The following is a 24,488-nucleotide window of genomic DNA, read 5'->3' on the forward strand; positions in this document are numbered from 1 at the left end:
CAAGTGTGGCGCGTGGAGGCCTGGAGTGCCTGACACATGTGCAGCTACCAATAATTGGTGATGGCAGCAGTGGGCTGTTGGTGGAGAACAAAAATAGCGGAAGGTAAGGGGAGCCCAACAACAAAGTTATTTGATACAACTTATTATTCTTTATGCTAAAAATTAAGATTCACTTGATTTGAATGAAGATGTTTTGGGAAAGCTGTCAGATGAATTAAAAGAGTACATCAGCATTGATTCTATGGATGAAGAAGATGATAACAGTCTGTACCCTCCAGTGTTCCAACACAGTCTAACTTCAATGGCCATGCCACTGCACAAACTTAGACTCAAGGAAGGAGCAGTTATATTCTTGCTACGAAACTTGAATCCTAAACAAGGACTTTGTCATGGAACAAGACTGGAAGCTGTTTTATTTAATGATAGATGCTGAAATTCTAAGTCAGATTTCAAGGAAGTAGTCTTTATTCCTCAAATAGTATTGAGCCCATCAGATGTAAACCTGCCCTTTCAACTCAGGAGAAAACAGTTCCCAATTAGACTTTCATATTCTGATACAATAAAGAAGTCACCAGGCCAGACTCTTGACGAAATTTGTATTCATATTTCCAGGCCTGTTTTTAGACCTGGACAGCTTTATGTAGCTTTTTCCAGAGTGAGAATTTTTGATTCTGTTAAAATCTTTGGTGAAAGAATAACTAGAAATCATGTATTTAAAGAAGTACTGTTGCAGTAAAGATACTAATTTGACCACAAATGTTTTGCAGGTCTCTGCTAGTTTACACTAATTTCCAGACAGATGAAAGACGAAATTTAATATTGAGGAATGCTAAATATTGCAGATCAGATTAAATAATGTGAATACAGAAATAGAATAGAGAAACTCATAATGGGTCCTGAGAATAACAATGGGCTTACTCTCGGTCTATTGTAGTGGCAATGTGGAGAGGTAATTAGAAAAGCAAATAAAATGCTGGAATATATATCAAGAATGGTGGAATGCACATCTGCTGAGGTTACAGTGACATTTGCAATGCTCTGATCAGACTAATGCTACAGTACTGTGACCTTAACAGCCATTGAACACAGGATTGATCCCAAGAGCGATAGATATCAGCCCATTTGACATTTACTGGCTTGTCATCAAATGTGGGGCAAACAAGACAACTCAAGAAAAGTTCACTTGTTTTATTCCAGTAACAGTTATATTTTAGTCTGGTTGAAGCAGTATTGAGCTGCTTTCAGAATAGTTTGCCCACCATCTTGAAAATCCCATCAATTGGGGATCATGATTAGCAAAGGGCATATACTTTTTAATAACAGGTTAAATTTGTAGTTCCTATAAATGTCAATATATTATATGTATATATATATGCCTCAGATCAGTGTTTATATAAAAATGTATATCTCACTAGGTTGGACAGAGAAAACTATGGTAGTAATTTCGACATTTGGCCAATGACGTAAAGCCGGAGATATTGGATCATCCGTCTGTTAAATATCGCTCTTGATTTTTATTTCCATTGACATTGAGCTGTATAATGGGAGGCTGATCCAATATCTCCTGCTTTAGACTGTTGCCCAAAGCCAAAATTATGATGTGATAATTTATCACTCGGCCCTGTTTCCAGCACCCTGTTTTATTTGCCCACGCTTATTGTTTAGTTGTTGTCAACAATACTGCTTCTGTCTCAATTTTACTTTGTTATTCACACTTTCTCCCCTCAACCTGGCTCTTTTAACTTTGAATTCATCAGTAATCTGGTGTGTTACTGTTGATAGCTTTGGCTCAGATGTCTTTTCACAAGATCACATGATACTTACAGGATAGGCCATTTGGCCCATCTTAATTCATCCATCCAGATTTATCCTATTGCCTCCCCTTTGCTGTTAGGGGAAAGAATCTCTCAGTGTCTACCCTGCCAAGCCCCTTCAGAATCTTGTATGTTTCAATGAGATTACCTCTCAATCTTCTAAACTCCAGAGAGTATAGGTCCAATTTACTCAGCTTCTCATCATAGGACAACCCTGTCATCCCAGGAACCAATCTAGTGAAGAGCGTTGTACCACCTCCAATGTAAGTATATTCTTCCTTAAATACAGAGACCAAAATTGCGCACAGTACTGCAGGTGTGGTCTCATCAAAGCCCTGTACAATTGTGGCAAGACTTCCTATTCTAACTTCAATACACTTGCAATAAAGACCAACATGCCATTTGCCTTCCTAATTGCCTGCAGTACCTGCATCCTAACTTTCTGTGTTCCTTGTACAACTACCCATGTCTCTCTGAACGTCAACATTTAAAAGTTTAATGGCTTAAAAAAAAAATTCTGTTCTTCTATTCTTTTACCAAAGTGAATAACCTCACACTTTCCCACATTGTACTCCATCTGCCATCTTGTTGCCCACTCACTTAACCTTTCTATATCTCTTTGCAGCCTTTCTGTGTCCTCCTCACAGCTTGCCTTCCGATCCAGCTTTGTATCATCAGCAAGCTTGGATACATTACTCTTGGTCTCTTTGTCTCAGTTATTAATATAGATTGCAAATAGCAGAGGCCCCAGCACTGATCCTCGCAGCACTCCACTAGTTACAGCCTGCCAAATTGAAAATGGCCCATTTACCCCACTCTCTGCTTCCTGGCAATTAACCAATCCTCCATCTATGCTAATATATATCCCCCAACTCCATGAACTCTTATTTTGCACATTAATCTTTTGTGTGGTACCTTATCGAATGCCTTTTGGAAGTCCAAATATATTACATCTACTGGTCCCCCTTTATCTACCCTACTAGTTACATCCTCAAAAAGCTCTAATAAATTTGTCAAACACGATTTCCCTTTCATAAAACCATGTTCACTTTTTCTGATCATACTATGATTTTCTTCACGCATTGTTACGACTTTCTTCATAATAGATTCCAGCATTTTCCTGATGACTGATGACAGGCTAACTGTTTTCTCTCTCCCCTTTCTTGTATAGCAGTGCTACATTTGCTAACTTTCAATCCATTGAGACCATTCTAGAATCTAGGGAATTTTGGAAAATCATAACTAGCGCATCCACTATCTCTGCAGCTACCTGTTTTAGAACCTTAGGATGCAGGCCATCAGGTTCTGGGGATTTGTCGGCTTTTAGTTCCTTAAATTTTTCCAATACTTTTTCTCTGCTGATATTAATTACCTTAAGTTCCTCACTCTTATTAGCTTAAGGGAAGGAAGGGAGAGAAGGTAGGAAAGTGTGTTTGGCATGCAAGTCCCAATCACTAATTCTGAATAACTTAATCCCAATCAGCACTGCTGATTAAAGAAATCCCAGTCAGCATTCCTCAGCACTTGTGAATAACTTAATCCCAATCAGCTCTCAAGAATAAATTATAAAGCAACTGCAGAGCAGGTTATAGGAAATTTGTGATATTCCCATTGCTACTGGAGTCCAATTTTTCTAAACCTCTCTGCACCCTCACCAGCTACCTGGGTACTAATTCCAAGATATCAGTTCCCTTTCTGACTGTGCCTGAATGTACCTGCTTGCTATGCCAGTTGTGGAGGTGTTTGCCATGTTAGCCATGGTAAACCTTGTCCTTGTGATTTGAGAGGATAGTAGTGTCAAGATGCCGAGTGTTGATGACTCTACATTATTAGTAGGGTCGGAGGTTACATCATGAATGGCTTAGTAAAGCTCTGTGGTTAAATATGTTCCCCTGTGGTGAAATATATTTTCCTCTGGAAATGGCTGCTTTTCCATAACTAAGCTGTTTCTGGTAACTAGGCTGCCATCCTGTAATTAGGTGGATCTCTTTTAACTAGGCTTCTCTCTATTGACTAGGCTGCTCTCTCGTAACTAGACTGCCCTCTTGTTAGTAGCTACTCTAGCGTAACTAAGCTGCTTTCTCATAACTGGACTTTCCTTCCATAAGTAGACTACTTTCTTGTCACGAGGCTGCCCTCTGTAACTAGTTGTTTTCTTGTAACAAGGCTGCTCTCCCTCACTGCTGAATACTCTATTTTCTTTCTTCTGCAGTGGATTTCAAATGAAAATAATGCAAAAATAATATGTTTCTGTGCCCACGTATATACACAGTCACACATATAGATGTACAGATCCAAGAAAAATGTAGGAAGCAGCATCAACTGCTGTACATGGCCTTTTTTAACCTCACAAAAGCTTTTGACTTGAGGGTTTATGGAGGGTCCTCCTCAAGATTGGCTGTCCTCAGAAATTTGTCACCATTGTTTGCCTACTACATGATTACATGCAAACCGTAATCCTTACCAACAGGACTATCACAGACCCTATCTCCATGAAAACAGGCATCAAACAAGGCTATATCATTGCACCAATCTTCTTCTCCATCTTCCTTGCCACAATTTTGCACCTCACTTCCAGCAAGCTCCCCTAAGAGTGGAAATAACCTACAGGACGGACGGGAAATTATTTAACCTCCATCGCATCCACTCCAAAACGAACGTCACTCCAACCTCAGTCATTGAGCTTCAGTCATTGAGTTTCAGTATGCGGACAACGCTAGTGTATGTGCTCACTCGGAGACTGAGCTCCAAGTCATTGTTGACTCCTTCGCTGAAGCATACAAGAAGATGGGCCTTATATTAAACATCCAGAAAACTAAGGTCCTCTTCCGACCCAGTCCCGCAGCACAATGTCATCCTCCGTCAATCAGGATCCACAGCAAGACCCTGGAAAACATGGACCATTTTCCATATCTCTGGAGTATCCTCTCAACCAAGGCAGACATAGATGACGAAATCCACCACTGGCTTCAATGTGCCAGCTCTGCCTTCAGCCGACTGAGTAAGAGCGTATTCAAAGACCAGGACCTCAAATCTGGGACTAATGTCATGGTGTAATGGGCAGCAATGATCCCTGTGTGCTTATATATTTCAGAGACTTGGACAATCTACAGCAGGCACCTTAAGGGGCTGGAGAAAGGCCACAAATGCTGTCTCCACAAAATCCTTCACATATGTTGGCAGGATAGGTGGTCTAATGCCAGCATCCTCTCCCAAACCAACATTCTCAGCATCAAAGTACAATTAGTCCATGTCCCTCAACTGCTCAATTTGGAGATGGTGCATTTGGGAAGTTACCGAGCACCTCGTGAGATTTCAATAGGAGCACATGGAAGCCAAGTCCAGGCAGTGGAAGGAGCGCACAGCCCCCTGAAGTAACCCGCCTATCCAATTCTTCAAACACCACATGCCCCACTTGTGGTAGAGTCTGTGGTTCGCGCCTCAGACTCGTTAGCCATGTTAGAACTCATTATACCGGAGTGGGAGCAAGTCATCCTCGGTCCTGAGGGACTACCTAAGAAGAGGAAGAAGATGCACAGGCACACATATACATACACAGAGAAGCAATCAGAAACAAACACCCACAATCAGGTGTACAGCCACAGGCAGACATGGAGGAAGAGATACAGGTAAACAATAAAAGGTAAAAATCAACAATCACATACCCAGCGGCAGAGATATATGTGGAAACACAGATAGACATTTCCACAAGCTGAGGCACTGAGTAATATTTGCCTGCTATGGTGCACAGGCAGACATTTTAACAAGGTGTTGTTCATTTTGAACTTTAGCCATTTTCTCCCACAGATTATGCCCTCACGGATGAAATCGCAACTCAAGATGGCTGCCTGTCAGCAGCAATGCAGTGCTCTTTGGATCCCGATTGCAACACCAATTTCCGCACACTAGGGCAGTGCACAGTTGGAAGTGGGGTAGAACACTTTCAACCAGCTGCCAGGAATGATTGCATGATTGCCGCACTCAGTCTTCAGTCCAACCAGCTCTTCACATGCAAGTGCAAAAGAGGAATGAGGAAAGAGAGGAACTGCCTGCGGATATACTGGATCATGCACCAAAGCCAGGTTCCAGGTACATTGGGGTTCCTGTATCTAGCGGCAGAGACAATAAGGAAAATTATTAATCTATAAAAGATGGAGGAACGAAAGAGATATATAAAGATTATACCATTGTGATAGAGGGAGGGAGAGGTAAAATTGAAGAGTGAGCGAGAGAAAGAATGAGGCTTACCAAGTTTGCATAGTATACTGGACAAGAGATGACACTGTGACACATACAATTTTTACTGGACCAGATAGGAGTATATTGTCCCCTTTTATCTACTGCGCATTACATGTGTACAAGAATTGAGACTCAGATGCTCATATCTAATATATACTGTAAATGCACAGGGGTTGACCCTTAGGAACTCATACAGTACAATAAAATGACTCCCTAGACCACTGAAACCTGCGGCAGTCATAGGTGATCCTGTCTTTATCAGTGCTGAGATAGAATATTACTAGTTCAGAAAGTGCCTATGCAGTTCAAGGACATGGCTCTAATCCAGGCCAGACAGATGGGAGGAGCTAAGCGACAGCACACTAATACCTCAATGTTGTGGCTTTGATTCCGGGCTGAATGGGAAGAAAGTCCCTTTTCCCTTGACAGCTGCTGAGGGACCAATCTCAGTCCCAGTGTCAACAAACAGAATCAACAGCACAATACAGAGTACAAATCCAAAGATAGGCAATAGAAATGTTAAACTGCTGCACTAATTGGCTGAACTTCAAGAGATTGGGGTTAAAACAGATTGTTGGAAGCAACAAGAAGCTGTGTATAACCCTTGCTTGGATGAAGAGTGAATTGCCTTGTCTTTCCTTTCCTGTAGGCTACAATGATTTTGAAGCATCACCCTATGAATATTCAATGCCTGGTCCGTCCTGGGGCCTGGACTACGGTAGACTTGCCTCTCTGGTGTCAGGTACTGCAACGTGTAAAACTTCACTGAATGCCTCATTCTAGAAATGCATAATAAGTGTATAATACCAAGTTAGACCATTATATATTTTTTGGGGGGAAGGGATAGAATTACATAATGAGTCACAGAATTTCCTACTAATCAACTTCAGATTATTTGTTGATAAATAATATAACAATCATTAAATTTCTGGTGTCAACATCATTGTGTCAATGACCTGCAGACAGTTCCTGCTTGATGAAGAGCAGCCACTGGAATTATAGCAAAATACCACACACCGTCCTGACGTGGAAACATATTGCCGTTCCTTCACTATTGCTCGGTTAAAATCTTGGAACTCCCTTCCTAACAGCACTGTGGGTGCATCTACACCACATGGACTGCAGCAGTTCAAGAAGGCAGCTCACTACCACCTTCTCAAGGGCAATTAGGAATGGGCAATAAATGCTGCTCTTACCAGTCACGCCCACAACCTATGAATGAATTTTAAAAAAGGCCCTACATTGAATAACCTCCTGTGCCATAAAACTGACAGTATACTATAATTAGGGTTATTGTGCCTTACATTATTGATTTATTGTATATCATCAGCCCTTGATTAGACTGCAGCCTGCAACTCATTCCCAGGGATTCAGTAATTGACATATATCCCATCTAACTATTTGATCAAGTATCCATTATTCGATGTTCACTCCAACGAAACTGCTTGATTAGATTTGCTGAAAAAAGCTACTACACAAGACCTTTGAAGGCAATAATGTAAATGAGTTCAAGAGACAAGTAAAAGATTTGAAGGCTATGGATTTGTAATCTGTTAATAAGGAATGGGATTTCTGGGCAGAAAGGCCACTTCATTCAGACATTGATTGGAGCCATTACATTGAAATTACAGCACAGAATGTCAGTGTCCATTCTCCACACAAGACTCCTCATACCCTACTTCATCTAACCCTGTATGCATATCCTCCTACTCCTTTCTCTCTCATTTGCTTAGCTAGCGTCCCCCTAAAGGTCTTTATGCTATTCGCCTCAACTACTCCATGCGGTAGCAAGTTCCATATTCTAATCACTCACTAGATAATAAGTCTCTCCTGAATACTTGGGTTTGTTAGTGACCATCTTCTATTTGTGGCCTCTAGTATTGGACTTCACCACAAGTGGAAACATTTTCTCTACATGTACTGTATTGAACCCCTTCATAATTTCAAAGACCTGTATTTGGTCACCCCTCAGTCTTCTGTTTACCAGCAAAAGGATCCCCAATCTGCTTAGTGTTTCCTGATAGATATACCATCTTACACCTGGTATCATGTAACTCCATTTTGCACCTTCTCCAGTGCCTCTATATACTTTTTTATAATTTGGAGACCAGAACACTATACCAAGCAGGGGAGGTACAAAGAGGAAATCGTGATACCTCTTTGCAAGTGGGAAAGAAGATGATAATGGCCATTCTTGGGAAATATATGGATTAGCAACTGGTTGCTTCCTCACACCTTAACCAGACAGTGCAGAGATGCAACGACAAGTGGACCCATGGATAATTTACCATGAAAAACTACAGAAAAGAAAGGATCTAAAAATGTGCGGTGGTGGTGGTGGTTGGGGGGGGGGGGAGGGGGAGGGGTTGGTAGATTCCAATTTCTATCGTATTGCTGACCATGAAGAAAGCAAAATAAATGTATGACTGAGTAAACTCAAAGTAGCTAAATTGCAGTAAATTTGAATTCACAAAGTGGTTTAGCACTGGCTATAGGCTGCTTATATTGATTTGCTGTTGCATACCATTGGCTGTGACCTGGATGGATTACAATTGTGTTTCTGTTTTGTTGTCCTGTTGTTTCCCAGAAGGACCCAAAGTTCAACTACCTACCAATGTTAACCATTGCTTAGATGCTGCTAAAGCATGCAATGTGGATGAGACTTGTAAACAGTTCCGCACTGAGTATGCCAAGTACTGCCTCAAGCCTGCCTCTCGATCTGGCTGCAACAGACATAAGTGTCACAAAAGCCTCCGCCGCTTTTTCGACTTCGTGCCAGAGGAATACAAATACCCAGTCCTATTTTGCCCGTGTGAAGACAGTGCATGTGCTGAACGCAGACGCCAGACTATTGTTCCTGCTTGCTCCTTTGAGGAACCAGATAAACAGAATTGCTTGAGTCTGCAGGACACGTGCAAGGCAGATGTCATTTGCAAGTAAGAATGCTGACCCATAGAATTAAGTTGGAGTTTCCAGGGAATTTGAAAGAAAGAAATGAAAGGAATTACAGCTGTTGGAAGATGATTGTATGGCCTATTCTGTATAGTGTTTATATTCAAAGCCCATCCATTTCTAGTTACCACACTTTAGGGAGGATGTGAGGGTCCTTGAGAGGGTGCAGAGATTTACCAGAATGGTTTCAGGGATGGGGGATTTTAGCTCCAAGATTAGGTAGGGGAAGCTGTTCTCCTTGGAGCAAGGGAGGTTGAGGGGAGATCTGAGAGAGGCGTATACGATTATGATAGGTTTATATAAGGTAGACAAAGAAAAGTGCTTCCCATTAGCTGATTGCACAAGGACTAGGGACACAGATTTAAGGTTTTGGGCAAGAAATACAGGCAGCAAGTGGTAATGACCTGGAACTTGCTACCAATGAGGGTGGTGGAAATGGAGATGATGAATGATTTCAAAAGGAAAGTGGATGGGCACTTGAGGGGAATAAGCTTACAGGGCATAAAGCAGGGGAAAGGGACTGACTGGATTGCTCTACATGGAATTGATGGACCAAATGGCCTTTTCTGTGCCATTATGACTCTATGATTCTCGTTCACTTCTATTGTGTAGAAATCTAGTGAACCAACCCCCCCCCCCCCCCACCCCACCCTCCTTCACATTTGCTTCCATTCTAAGGAATTCCATTCACTACTATTTATAAAATTCCAATGGAACAAAGCCCTTTTCATTCACTCCCGGTGTATTGAATTCCAGGGATTGAACCTTTTCCCAATCACACCATTGCATAGCATTTTAATGAATCAAACCGTTCCCATGCATTGTCCTTTTTCAGGATTCCAAAAGCTTTAGTTGTTTTGCTACCAGTCACTGCATAAATAAACATGTAAACAGTTGCGTGAATACAGACATATGCCAATATCCCTATGGTGCCACATTATTGCCCCTTCTGTCCTCCATCCACATTCCCACACTGGCCTCATGCCCTGCCATCCATGTATGGGTACATAACCCTGCTCCTTGTAGGCTTTCCTGCTAGCCAGTCAGAGAGCTTCAGGCAATCCTCCATGATTGTGAAGCTAGCCTATCACTTGCTGGATTACTTACTGAATATAAATGTTTTCACTCTATATTCTCTTTCTGTTGTAACAAATCCCCCAAAATTTGACTGTTGTCCCAAGTGTAACATCTTGCTTTCTTTTATTTTTCTGGCAGATCCCGACTGGCGGACTTTCAGACTAACTGCCAACCATCCAAGATGTCTGCCAGCTATTGTTTCCAACAGAACTTTAATGCCTGCCTTCAGTCTTACACAGGCCTCATTGGTAAATACCCTGATCTTTACTAGACTGTACTGAGTGTTTCTAACACTGAGGAGCAAGCAGTGCTGAACATACTCATGTGGTGGCCGCAAATACTTTGGAAGATTTCTGCTGGTTGTTGTGTATTATCGACCTTGTAAATGCAATGTTTCTAGTGCTCAGTATTTCTAGGGGATCCTTGAAAGTGTCCTAAAACCACATATTTATGATTTTGCTAGAAATAATCCAAGGAAAATAGGAGCTGCTAGCTGAAAAAAAAATGGTCCATTTGGTTCACCTTCTACCATCCTGGTAGTCCCATGATACAACCATAATGGAGTTGTTCCCTAATCATAGCAATCAATCTCTGTCAAATAGTCTACAACAGACCTAGGCATGACATGAGGAAAACCCCAGTGGTGGAGAGCTTTGGGAACCACAGATCCAAAGTCAGTTGATCAAAATCTTCAATTACAATGTCATCGTCACATAGTGATCAGAGTAATAATCCCTCACAAATTGTAAGTGAACCCAAATTAAGTTAAAACTATCCATTATTTAGTCACTTATATGTTTTTTAACTGGATGAACTTGTATCTGAAATGACCTATCAAATTATTTTGTTGAGGTGATGTTATTAGGATATGGGAGATTATATTGTTTTCTCAAGTGTTTAGCAATTGGTAATACATGTCTATTGTTTTAGAGGGTGCTTAGGCCTTCTGTCTCACTTCTTCTGTAAGTCTTTCCAGGCTGCATATTATCTGTAGTAGAGAGTGCAACGGGACACATTGTAGCCAGACTCACGCCAATGCTGCCTTTTAACTAGCTGCAAGAACATACAACATTAGCAGAAGACTTTCCCACTGATGTTGCTCCCCAAGCTCTTCACCCCCAAGGAGAGGTACTTGGTATCTGTTGAGTGCTGCACTTCAATGGTGAGCCAGAGATCAGGAACTCATCAGCGTGAGCAGTGACCCCTCACTCCAAATGGCAAAGCAATGGTTTTGCAGTGCACTACAACATCATCATGAATTCCCCGTAATTTATCATCATGTTTACTGCATCTCGACCTAATTCTCGTCATTTTAATCATAGCAAAATTAACCATAATAAATCCAGCCAACTTTTGGGATGTGAGCAAAACTGGCAAGGTTGTATTTATTAGTCATCCCCAGTTGCCCTGACAGCATTAAGATTTAACCACATCGGCTGGAATTTTACGCTGGGCGGACGGAAGCCGGACTCTGATGTAAATGTCGGTGCCGATCCCGCTCCCGCCCAGCCTGGGGATCTGTCCTGGATTTTACGGATCCCCAGGCTTTAATTGGCCCGAGGCGGGACTTCCACCCACTTGAGGGAGGAGGTCCCGCCTCAGTGAGCTGCCAGCCAATCAGCTCTTAGTCTCAGCAGCGCCAGCGGGAGCGGTGGCCACTGCTGAGACTGCAGCCCAGCCGACCTAGGAGGATGCAATGGAACCGGGACAGAAGGTAAGTTTGGGCAGCCTCGCCAGGGGAATCGGTCGTGCCCTGGTGAGGCTATGGTGGTCGTTTGGGGGAAGGGGGGCGTCCTGGTTTCTGGGGTTGAGGTGGGAGGTGGGGGCGGCCCTCAATTGGGCACCCTGTGCCCGATTCCCAGGGCCCACCCCGGGGTGCGGAAAGGCCGGCAGCTGTAGCTGGGCAGCCTTTCACATCCCCGGCACATCCGCTTTCCACGGGTAAAATACTCGTTGAGGCGGGCGAGGGCCCTTAAGTGGCCATTTAGTGGCCACTTAAGGGTCTTGATTGGCATCGGGCAGGCGGGCTATCTCTCAACTCCACCCCCCACCGGACCAACGTAAAGTTGGTCGGAGGCAGAATCGGGGCGGTGAGGCCTCCCGAAGCCTGCCGCTCAATTTTACGCCGCCCCACGCCACCATTCGACCTGCTGTGGCGGCGTAAAATTCTGGCCATAGTGTGGGATTCTGTAAGTGGGGTGGTATGTTCTCCCTCTTTGAAAAAAACAGTTGAGTTTTGCGACAATCTAGAAGCTTCCATGATCATTTTCTAGTGCTCGTCCACAAATTACCAGATTTATCAGATTCATTTTCACAACTTTCCATTGTGGGATCTGAACTCACGATATTTAGCTTGCTAATCCAGTACCATACCCATTAGTTCTCCATGTCACAGATTGGTAGGTTGCCTCTAATTCCTGCATGGCTTGTTGCTGAACTAGTTTGCTAGTTTAAAAAAAAAAGGAACAGGAGGGACTTCTGAACAGCTCAGCGAATAAGTGCATTGTGTGATTGGATTTTGTGCCAGGTTTGACCCTAGTCTCTGTTTAGCTCCTGATTTCAGTGAAAGTGTTCTAGTTGCTTTCCACATCCACATAGTGATCAAGTGAAAACATCAGCTCGGGCTCCTTCTCTTGATTTGCTATCCAGTGATCTCTATTGTAGAGGGTTCAAATAGGGCAAGAACAACTTTTCCACCACCCCCACAAATTCACTTATTGTCCAAAGTCATATGTGGCAATGGCCACTTGAGTGCAGTACTGGAGGCTGCCACTGCTTGTGGAATTACACTCCGCAGGAGTCATTGCCTTCAGGAGAGGGAAGATGAAACTAGACAAACTTCTGTAAAACAGCAAGATTAAGTAGTTGGGATGAGTTTCATTTGGGGTTTGCTTCATCTTCAGTTGATGCAGTTTAGATGACCCAAACACAAATTCTCATCCAAGCTTCAGACAGTCTATAGTATCTGTTGGGAGGTTTATTTCATATTTAAGTGAAGTTTTAGTCTTGACCTTGTTGGGGAATTGATTGGATTTGTGCACCTCCTGTCTTTGCAATTTGATGTTCAACAAGAAGTACTTTATAGAACTGTCTACAACTCTTGTTTCCTGACAGGTACTGTTCTAACACCAAACTACATAAGTAACAGCAGCTCCGATATCTCCATATGGTGCACATGTGTCAACAGTGGCAATCAGCGTGAAGAGTGTGAGAACTTACTGAACCTTTTCACAAACAACAACTGCCTCAGTAAGTATGATAGGGTAAAGAAAGTGGTTTACTCTCAAGACTTTTGCTAAGAATTGAGTAAGAGCAGCCCATAGCAATTTTCACTGTCAATTATCCTCACTCCTATTCCTGTGAAGAAGATCTTGGAATCCACACGCCACCTCCCAAAAAAAGAAAAGAGTGAAGTTAGGAACCCATGTTCTACCATTACAAGGCACTAAGGGTTGAGTTCTAAACTGCTACCTAGATTAATTGTTCTGTTATTAACAGTTTAGTATCTGATGGAGTTGGCTGTATGTATGCTAGGCCATTTTGCACTAAGATATTGGTCTTTGTTCCAGTTATTTTAATTAAGTTTTCAGTTAAAAGAACAGGTGTGGCCTTATCCCTCCCTACCCTGTAACCTCTTACAACCCTACAACCCTCTGAGATCTCTTCGCTCCTCTGCTTCAGGCCTCTTGTGTATCTCCAATTTTCATTGCTTCATCATTGGCGGCTTTGCCTTCAGTTGCCTGGACCTGAAGCTCTCAAATTCCCTCTCTAAACCTCCTCATCTCTCCATCTCTTCGTTTTAAACTCTCTCTAAAACCTACCTCTTTGACAAAGCTTTTGTCCACCTGTCCTAATATCTCCTTTTGTGGCTCGGTGTCAAATTTTGTTTGATAACATATCTGTGAAGCGTCTTGGGACGTTTTATTACATTAAAGATACTTTATGAATGTAAGCTGTTGTTTTCATGGAATTTTTACCCCAGTAAAAGACCCAATGATTTTTGTGATGGAGAACTGGACTCCTAATGATGGGATCCAATTGGCTTTAGTAGTACAACAGCGAACTCTTAATCAGAGGGCCCAATGACAGAATAGTAGAGCATCAGTTTCTTACATGGAAGACTAGTTAACCTTAAAGAAATGTGTTGGATTCTCAATGAGAAACCCGGATGTTTGGATGTCAGCCTGAACTAGCAGGTGATCTCATCCACCATTATTGTGTGATCATTTCTCAGTTTTTGGCCATACCTCATCAAGCAGAGTCCTTTACAATGTGATCTGCTGGGCCTCAGAGCTGAAGGAGGAAGGGGCTGGAGAAGCAACTGGGAACACGTCAGGCTTAAATCAATTAATGAATTCATCTTGTTTGGAAAATTTAAGTAAGAAGTGTATACATCATCAGTCAACATTTATATAGGGATTAGATTCAGGGAGACGAGTGACACTGTGTAAAAGAATGCTGTTTTCACTTCAGGAACTTAGGTTTGAATCCAGAATAAGTTGAGATGAGCAATTTTGCCACCTTATGACTGTTGAGCTGCTCATATGAACAATGTTTTGAGCCACCTCAGTTTTATTAAGCTACTTTAATAATGGTCTTTAAATTCGGATTGGGGAGCCAGTGCCTAAGATCACTGTTATTAATTTTGTTTTCTGTAGATTGGTGGCAGTCACATCTCCAAATATGTTGCCAGCCTACAGAAAACAGTAAGAAGAAAATCCGCCCTACCAAAATACCGGATTTTTTTCCTGCTAATATTCTTAGCCTTTTGCCTGAAGTTTAACTTGGTCTGTTACAGGAAATTCTATAAATTCCTACACCAGTTCTTTGCTGGTTCATCTGTCAGACAAGGGGAAGACTGCACTAACAAATGCTGATCATTTATCCTTCAACTTCCCAGACAAGGATGGGTCAAGTGATGATGCCAGTGTGATAGTCAAGTTGGACTCAACTGAGGTAAAAGCCCTTTCTAACCTCCCATTTTGTCACCAGTGTTACCAATGTAAATTATTTGCAGTTGAAGTGTGGGGAGTTCATCCACATTGAGAGCCAATGATAGAGTTGGGTTTGCTTACAGTGAAAAGAAGATTGAAAAGGGACATTGCCAAGGTTTTAAATGTTGAAAGCCATAGATTAGCCGTGTGATTTATCCCTTACACCATAGATTGCCAGTGTTGGTTTAGTGGACCAAATGGGCCTTCCTGTTCTGTACTGTCTTGTATTGTCTTGTTACATGGTAGTTATTTGATCTTCATCATGTCATCTTTGGAGGCAGGTGTTTCCCTACATTTAGTGAAGGAAAATTGGAGAAAATCAAATCCATCTACTCTTACACATCTCCTTGTGGCTGGTCACTGAGCAGCATTGAATCAGCAGTCTGCCCTCTCAGGTTGACTAAAGTTCATGTTGAGGGAAGATCCCTTCTTTGATGCTTATTTCCTTCTTGCCTTGCCTTTGTCCTTCAGCTAGCAAGCAGGAACGTTTTGGAACTGAACATCTCCATGCTTGATGCCTAACATGCCTCGTGAATCAGGATAAACATTCCTGTCTGTTGTGGCTCCCTCCATGACGGAGTGTCTCATCAGTATAAGCTATTTCATCTAGCACCTAAGAACACGACACAAGATGATTCCCAATTTAGAATAATTGGGTGCTCGCATTTAGTGACCACCGATAGTTCGCACGGGGGCTCATTTCAATAGTGAGGGCGGAGCGTCCGCCCCTGATGACGTGGCGGGCCTCTCCCCGTGGTGTCGAGGGGCCGGTAAAATTCAGCCCGTCAAGTCTGAATGCAATGCAAAGGCCAAGATTTTGACTTTAGTATTAGACATAGAGGTGCAATGCTTTATCAATAGAAGTACCACGCTGCTGTCAGGTGCATGTTGCTGCCAGATAACTGCTTCAAACTGCATTGAGGCAGTTTGTACTTTCTTCAGTTTTATTCTCTTAAGAGGTATCAGAGAACAAAGACCTTTATCTCATATACTGAGCTACATGTGGATCCATGGCCCAAAGTTGAAATGACAATGTTCTAACTCATTGCACAATACAGCAATCTGAGAATTTATGAGACACCTAAGACTTTGATCACCTTATTTATCTCATTCCATTGCAGGACTGTGATCGTAGAGGCAAGCTAGAGGCTTCTCAAGAAAAGTCGCTGCCTGAGAAAATGACTGATTGTAATGCGAAATCAGGAACTGATACCCAGAGCCTCTCTGTAATGGTACCCTGCACCATCACATCACTCTACATCTACATGACCATTGTAGAAAATGCCATTTGAAAAGAAGTAACCAAGACTTTCTATAGAGACTGAAGGAAAGAAGAATCTAATACTTTCCTTTTCCACGAGCTCCACCCTAATTGTGATTGCTTCAAAAAGAAAAACAAATGCCTGAAGTACAACATGAACTGAGAAAATTGTTTGTTAAAATATCCAGCAGAATTGTCTTCTTGCTAAAACATTAACTCAAAATGTAGTACAGTTAATTCCACTTCAGTGTATCTCTATATTCACAAAGGTATATAACAAGCCAAAATCTCTTCACATTAATTTTCATCACAGCCAGTATGAGTGTGTAAGCAATTCAGTTAAATGGATGGGTTTACTAACAAACATTTACCCCATCCATTTAATTTCCTTCATTTGTTACAACCAGTGATTACACTCAGACCTCTTAATACACTTCCTATCTATGGGAAATCAGGGTAATTGTCTTTCAATTGGACCACATCTGCGTGGGAGGAAAGGTATTAAAGTTTGATTTCTAACATTTAAATGAGAGGCTAGAGAAGTTCTACAGTACTCTGCATAATTTTCTTTGGCCTCCTTGTCTTGAGAGACAATGTGTAAGCGCTTGGAGGTGGTAAGTGGTTTGTGAAGCAGCGCCTGGAGTGGCTATAAAGGCCAATTCTAGAGTGGCAGACGCTTCCACAGGTGCTGCAGATAAAATTGGTTGACAGGGCTGTTATGCAGTTGGCTCTCTCCTTGCGCTTCTGTCTTTTTTCCTGCCAACTGCTAAGTCTCTTCGACTCACCACACTTTAGCCCCGCCTTTATGGTTGCCCGCCAGCTCTGGCGATCGCTGGCAACTGACTCCCACGACTTGTGATCAATGTCACAGGATATTATGTCGCGTTTGCAGACATCTTTAAAGCAGAGACAAGGACGGCTGGTGGGTCTGATACCAGTGACTAGCTCGCTGTACAATATGTCCTTGGGGATCCTGCCATCTTCCATGCGGCACACATGGCCAAGCCATCTCAGACGCCGCTGGCTTAGTCGGGTGTATATGCTGGGGATGTTGGCCGCCTTGAGGACTTCAGTGTTGGAGATACGGTCCTGCCACCTGATGCCAAGGATTCTCCGGAGGCAGCGAAGATGGAATGAATTGAGACGTTGCTCTTGGCTGACGTACATTGTCCAGGCCTCCCTGCCGTAGAGCAAGGTACTGAGGACACAGGCTTAAGGGTAAGTAGGCAAAATCCTGGAACTCCCCTCCGAACAGCACTGTGGGCTTACCCACCCCACATGGACTGCAGCAGTTCAAGAAGGCAACCCACCACCACCCTCTCAAGGGATGGGCAATAAATGCATAGTATGAAATTGGTAAACTCTCATTTTGGGTTATCACTTCTATATTTTGAGGTCTGTGTGCTACTCTATGAACCTGAGAGATGTCAATGAGGTTGTTGTTATGCTGCTTTTCACAGGTGTCATTGGCACCCCAATTGCACCATGAAAGCTAGTCCCAAAATTGAATGAGTGGTGGAGATAAAGTGTTACCTGTACTACGTTAAGTAGCTGGCATCATTTCAAAAGTTGTAGTGCATAAACCAGCAATGAACTCAACAAACTTTGTTCAGTGATGAATGACATGCGAAGTACTACTTGATAAAGTCAGACCAATTCTCACTGCAGAAGCTATGTAATGTAGTTGAAGTATTTACATGTAGCTATTCATCAAGCTGGTTCAGCAAGGTCACCTTATACTAATGTTACGCAGGTGTCACTGACATCGCACCTCCACCTTATACTATGCATTGTTTGTTTATGAGTCTGCTGCTCTAATAGTTATAATGTAGGAAATGGTGGCATTCCCTGTGTTGTAGAAGTTTAATGTTTAAGAAATGACCTGGCAAATCTACTGGTCTTGTTCCAACTATCATAAATGTCTTTTGTACTGTGTCACATGGCAGCTGCTGTCATCTTCAAATGGTATTAGAAAACCACTGTGAAAAAATGGACAGCTGGACTGCATGGCTGTGGTGAGAAAATCAATTTGAAAAGAAGATTTACTGTCATATATAATATATATTTTATCAGTGATAACAGATTAGATGATTGTAAAGCACCAGTCTAATGTTTGGATTCAAATACCATTCATAAACTCCTTGAAATTGACCACTTTTGGTTTACGGCATTGAATTTCTTGATTGGATTAGTGTCTTGTGATTCACCGATGGTGTCCTTTGCAAATATACACCAGCTATGCCAATGTTGCATCAGTGTACACTCCTGATGATTATTTACAGCACATATTGAGCCAGTGATGTGGCATTGAGGCATATACATCAGGAAGATCTTTAGATCACGTCCTATACCTCACCTTCAGGTGACCATATTCTATATACAAATCATCTGAAACCCTCAATTACATTCTGGTTTAAAATTCACTCTTGGATATCATTATTCTATGTATAAATCATCCATGCCAATCAATTATATATGAACCTTTAAGTCCCATTCAGTTGTCCAGTATTCCTTACATGCCATTTGAACCCTTCAATTAGAATCTAACCTGAAACTCACTTCCAGATGTCAGTTATTGTATATATCTGATACCTTTGATTAGATTCCAACTTGCAACCCAATTTCATATCTGTTATTCTATATATAAACTATCTGATCTTGTCAAATAGTTTTTAACTTACTCTCAAAATGTCAATCATCTTGCTTATAAGCTATACAAAGCCTTCAATTCCAGCTGTTATTCACTAAGTGAATTATCTGAATCCTTCAATGAGAATTCAGCATGTACCTCACTCCTGGGTATTCTCTTCATTTACACAGCAGATATCATTTTTGTGTTCTGTGGATTTTAGGGATCAAGAAAAGATCAAATTGAGCTTCATCTTGGAACTCCAAAACTGCACTCAATCCCAAATTGTCACATATTGGGTCAAGTGGATACAAAGAAGGGGCTGCAAGTGTCATAACGTATTGATACTCTTACGGTGCATTCATGAAGCAGTTTTGTTTCACACCAATGCTGCTGTTTTGGCGTAAGTGCAGCTTGAATCCAGTCTCAAGACCTGACCTGACACTGGAGTAAAGCAGAGACATTCCCTGGAGGATGGACATTCATTCTGCTTTGCTTCAAAGTCACTTTGGACCTTCAACCGTAGACTGACATCAATATATTGATGCAAAGGTAAATCTGCTCCATGTTGTAGACCCAGTAAAACACATAGTAAAAACACATAAGAACTTAGTTAAAACAAAGGGGCACAGCACACAGATAGCCGAGGAATTGTAGATGTGATTATAGAAAGGGTATTGAGGAGGATCCCAGAAACTAGGAGTTGTCATGGACACCAGATATGATTAAAGAAAAGGTATTGAAGAGGATCCCAGAAACTGTCCTTGGACTTAGCAGATATAGGGAGTCGTCATGGATACCAGATGTGATTAAACTCACAATAGACAATGGGAAAACTGTGAAGTTTTGAACAGGTTCTCACTGAGCCAAATAAGGAATTATCATTATGTCATTATACCAGACCCCTATGAGTAAGTAAGAGGGTCGGGTCTTAGAAACAATATTTAACCCCTGACTGAAACTGAGGAAGGTACAAGAACCCTGGGGAAGAACACTCGAGAAGAAACCCTGAGCCAGGGCTCAGAGAACAGAAGAGCAGCCGCAAGTCTGAGACTGATCACCTCGTGTCTTGACGGGTAGTATACAAGTAGTGACTACAAGTCACTACAAGTAGTGAGAGCTTGTACTTTGATGAATTTTGATACTGTACAAGTAGTGAGAGCTTGTACTTGATGATTTAGTGTGGGAATAAAGTATTGAGATACCTTTCACCAATCGGACTCCGCGGATTCTTTAAGAGTAGCGTACGTGCGTGTTAGGCACAACAATGTCAAACTAAAGCTGTAGTGTGCATACACCGTTAAAGCCTCTTGTAACCAAATAATCTCTCCTGTAGCCAATGAAAACTTAACAACTGATGTTTGGTGGATTGAAGAACATGTCAGTATTATATTCCCAAACACAGTTCTGAATGAACATGAACAACTAAACCACACGTGGTGGCTTTGGCTTGCCCTAGTCCTTATTACCTTTAAATCGCAATGTCCGCTGAACTTATTGCAGTCAACATGTGCTTATGGTCAATGCCAGAGGAGATGGTGGCATAGTGGTAATGTCACTGAGCCAGCATTCCAGAGGCCAGGCTAATGCCTTGAGAACTTGGGTTCATGGTAGCTGGTGGATTTTAAATTCAATTAGTTAATTTAAAAAAGTCAATTAATTAATAAAAATCTGGAATTGAAAGCTGGTGCCAAACTTTCCTCGATAGTTGAAAAAACTAATGTTCTTTAGGAAGGAAATCTGCTGTCCTTACCTGGTCTGGCCTATATGTGACTCCAGACCCACAACGATGTGGTTGACTCTTAACTACCCTCTGAAATGGCTGAGTAAGCCACTCAGTTGTCAAGGGCAATTAGGGATGGGCAACAAATGCTGACCTTGCCAATGACACCCACTTCCCATTAATTTAAAAAAAATGCACTTTGGTCTCAGGATCAGAATTAATCACTTAGCCTGTATGGAATCAAATAAACCCAATTCCTGCTTGGCTCAGAGGTGCCCTTCCTGTCAGCAGCTTCACCGTTGCATTGCAGATATTGGAAATGGAAGTTTGGTGTTATTGGTTGAGCTTTTTAAATTCCAGAGCTCTTTTCACTGTTTGCTAGATTGGTAAGAAAGAAATTGGGAAGACTTGCATTTAAATAGCACCTTTCATGACCTCAGGATGTCCCAAAGTGCTTTACAGTCAAAGAAGTACTTCTGAAGTGTAGTCGCTGTTGTAGTGCAGAAATCACAGTAGCGAATGTTTGCACAGCAAGGTTCCACAATCAACAATGAAATAATGATCAGATAATCTCTTTCAGTGGTATTAATTGAAAAATAAATATTGGTCTTCTTAAAAATAGTACCATGGGATCTCTTACATCCACCTGAGAAGGAAGATGGGCCTCAGTTTACTGTCTCATCCGAAAGATGGCACATCCGACAGTGCAGCACTCTCTCATTACTGCACTGGAGCATCAAGTCTAGTTTATATCCCACTCCAGTGAGTTGAACCCACAACCTTATGACTCAGAGTGTGTTTCATAATTCTCACGTACTTGATCTCACCCATTTCTTGTTCCTTCCTCTGTCCCACTCCCACAATTTCTTATCCATCCCTTTCTTATTCTTTCTCACCACCCTAGCTTTATAATACAACCTTTCTCTCCTCACCCACCTCATTTTCTTATTCTATCCTCTCTTCCAACAGTTCTTTACTCCCCTCTTTCCATCCATTGTCCAATTCTCTCCCTCCCATTCTCCATTCTCTTTCATTTACAATGGACCCCACTCTGGTTTCATTCTTCCCCACTCTCTTCCCAGGTTCATTTTCACCTTTGTCTGGTTTCTTCTTCTTTATTTTCCCACCTTTCTCTTTACATCATTATTTCTCCACCTCTTCCTATTTCTTATTCCTCCCTTCTCATGTCTTATTCCAAAACTCACCATCATTTCTTACTCATCATTCTCCCATTTACTTCCTACTCATTTCTTATTTCTCTAGTTTCCCCTCTCATTTTTATCTGTCTCTGGTGCCTCATCTTTTTCAGTCCATTTATGGTCCATCTCCCTTTCCCATTTCATGCACTGAATCCTTTCTTACAACCATTTTCCTTGTCTTTTGCTTAATTGCCACTTTCCTATCCTGCTCTTGATTCTTATCCATCTCCCATCCTTATTTGCTTGCCACATCCTCTATCTCAGTTCACTTTGCAAAGGCAAATTATTGACCTGTTTAGGACATTGGTTAGCCAGAAGGTGGTAGAAGGCAGAAAATGCTCTTAAGTGAAGTCAATACTGGGCACATATAAAACCAGTATTCTACCAAATCCCATGGGTCTTCGCCTGCCAAGTTATATTAAAATTACCCATATTGCTTCGGGAGAACAAGCTAACAAATTAGACTCGTCACTCCGGAGAACAGACAGTTGGATGCAAAAGATACCAAAAGATGAACTGTCTGTAGTTACAACTAACAGCAGTCAAAGCACCATATGAACGGACATCCATCAGTATTATATTCAAAGAGAAAAAGCCAGATAAATCGAGTATTTTTCTTGAAAGACTTGTATTTCAATTGATTTGAATAAAATATGCCATCACTAGGAAGTTCCCCAAGAGTTGTGTTCACTTGATGTAGATAGGCTTTTTACTCAATCTTCTGCCGAAGTTACTGAGGCTAATCAGGAAAACCCCATCCAATAAAATCTCCAATACATGACTCTTGGTTGGAGCAGAATCAGGACTAGCAGTAGGAGATGAAATGCAACACGAGTAAATGAATTAAATCTTGTGTCATGCATGGAAGGAGCCATGATGAAATGAATTGGAGGAATTATGAAAATAAAAAATAAACTGTTAAACTAAACCACAAGAACATGAACACTTGTACCACAGTCAAAATGGAGTAATGGTCACGTGATCCCTCCTGTACTGGAAATCAACAAACTTGCCTGCAAAGACGAAACTCAGTAACTGCATCTGAATAGCTCTGGGAAGAACCCACTAAAATTAAAAGGAGCTCCATTACATATTTGATAACTCCTATCTACATGAACGAACTAACAAAGGGTTCTGGAGACCAGCTGATACACAGCCCAGAACAAAATGAAAAGGAATGGAGTAGCACCATTATAACAGAATGGCTCCCATTCATAGATCAACAGATAGCCATGGTTTTCATATCCTGATCCATTTTTTGGTCACAGCAGGGGAGAGGGCCACATGTCACCTAACAGAAAATCAAGGGTGATGGAGCTTTACCTTAAAAGGTAGCCCTCTGGAGAGAGAATGGAGATTCGAGAAAAAAAAACAAAAGCCAATCTAGCCAACGGCTGTGAGATCAGACCATCACAAGGAAGAAGCCCTGCTGCTAATTCAACACTTCAACTTGCAGCAACAGAGATCTTATGTGACCACTGCCTCCAGTCTGAAGTTTTAACAACTGGAAATCTTCAATACCTCAGCAGGTTCATGACTACAAACACCAGGCATCACCTTTTCCTCTCTAGAAGATACAACAGGGTTTTCTGTGAACCACGAACTCTTACATTACTTTGAACATAAATTGCATCCTACCCTTTCTTTCTCTCTATCTATCCTTGTGTATGCATGTTTGTTTGAATGCATGAGTGTGTTGAAGGTTGTGAAATTCGTGTTTTTTTGTTGTTCAAATAAATTTAATTTTTTTTTAACCTATTTAGAAAATCTGTAGTTTGTCAGTTTACTTGACCCTAAAACACTCAGGGACTAACACACCTTTTTTAACAAAACATGATTACGGTCAGTTGGGAAGCGAGGAGTGGAATTTTCCCACATTGCTTACCAGCTGTCCATAACACTTGCTGTGTTCATGATGACTCTTGCATCCTGGAAATTGCTGCTGCTGGTGTTATTGTGTGAGGGTTTAACACAGTCCCATCAAATCACTGCCTCCATTATTTTTGTGCAGGTATTAATCTCTTTAAAATGAACTGGTTAGCATCTCCATTAAAATAAGGTATAGGAATTTGATATGAGCTCATTAAACATTCATGTAATAACATCGTCTATAGTAATTTCTAGCCTCTACTGATGTTAATCTGAGCCCTCATGCTGTCAGCTTCAGCAAATCCTCCAAACCGCACCCTGTGTTACTGACTGCATCTCTACTGATGTTAATGCAGCTCCCTCACACTATGAGGCCCAGTAACACCGAACATCCAGTCTCTTGTGCCAACAATTGTTTCCGTATTGTTCATCCAGTTTTACGTACCATCGTACTTGATAACTCAAATATAACAAAGAAAACCATAAAATGGTAGGCAGCTGGCAGCAAGTACAAGGTTGTCAATTAATTCAGGGGCTCAGCTGGTATCATAAATTATAAGTGGGAAGCACAAGTGGTTTATGAGTGTATTCTGAACCCTGAGATTAAATTGCAGCTTTGTGCTTAAATTTTTATCTATCATTTTTATAATATGTACTGTGGACTCTATGATGTGGAAACAATGTTAGTGGCAGCTAAAAACAACTGATCTCACCCAGAGTGAGCACTCTGC

The 24,488-nt window shown here is 41.7% G+C and overlaps 1 protein-coding gene across 2 annotated transcripts in view; it reads left to right on the forward strand.

Moving 5' to 3' along the window:
* The window catches only part of LOC137375561 (GDNF family receptor alpha-4-like), a 64,413-nt gene extending 45,925 nt beyond the window's left edge, over nt 1-18,488 (forward strand). The window contains exons 2-8 of one of the 2 annotated variants that reach the window (XM_068042909.1): nt 5,622-5,903; nt 6,703-6,795; nt 8,641-8,989; nt 10,221-10,330; nt 13,197-13,331; nt 14,881-15,038; nt 16,198-18,488. In XM_068042909.1, the coding sequence (XP_067899010.1) occupies nt 5,622-5,903; nt 6,703-6,795; nt 8,641-8,989; nt 10,221-10,330; nt 13,197-13,331; nt 14,881-15,038; nt 16,198-16,368 (1,298 nt within the window). In that variant the 3' untranslated portion in view covers nt 16,369-18,488. The remainder of the gene's footprint in view (nt 1-5,621; nt 5,904-6,702; nt 6,796-8,640; nt 8,990-10,220; nt 10,331-13,196; nt 13,332-14,880; nt 15,039-16,197) is intronic. The other variant, XM_068042910.1, reaches the window with a different exon arrangement.
* Nucleotides 18,489-24,488: the final 6,000 nt, after the last annotated feature.

The sequence above is a fragment of the Heterodontus francisci genome, chromosome 12 (assembly GCF_036365525.1).
Source record: "Heterodontus francisci isolate sHetFra1 chromosome 12, sHetFra1.hap1, whole genome shotgun sequence".
Lineage (NCBI taxonomy): Eukaryota > Metazoa > Chordata > Chondrichthyes > Heterodontiformes > Heterodontidae > Heterodontus > Heterodontus francisci.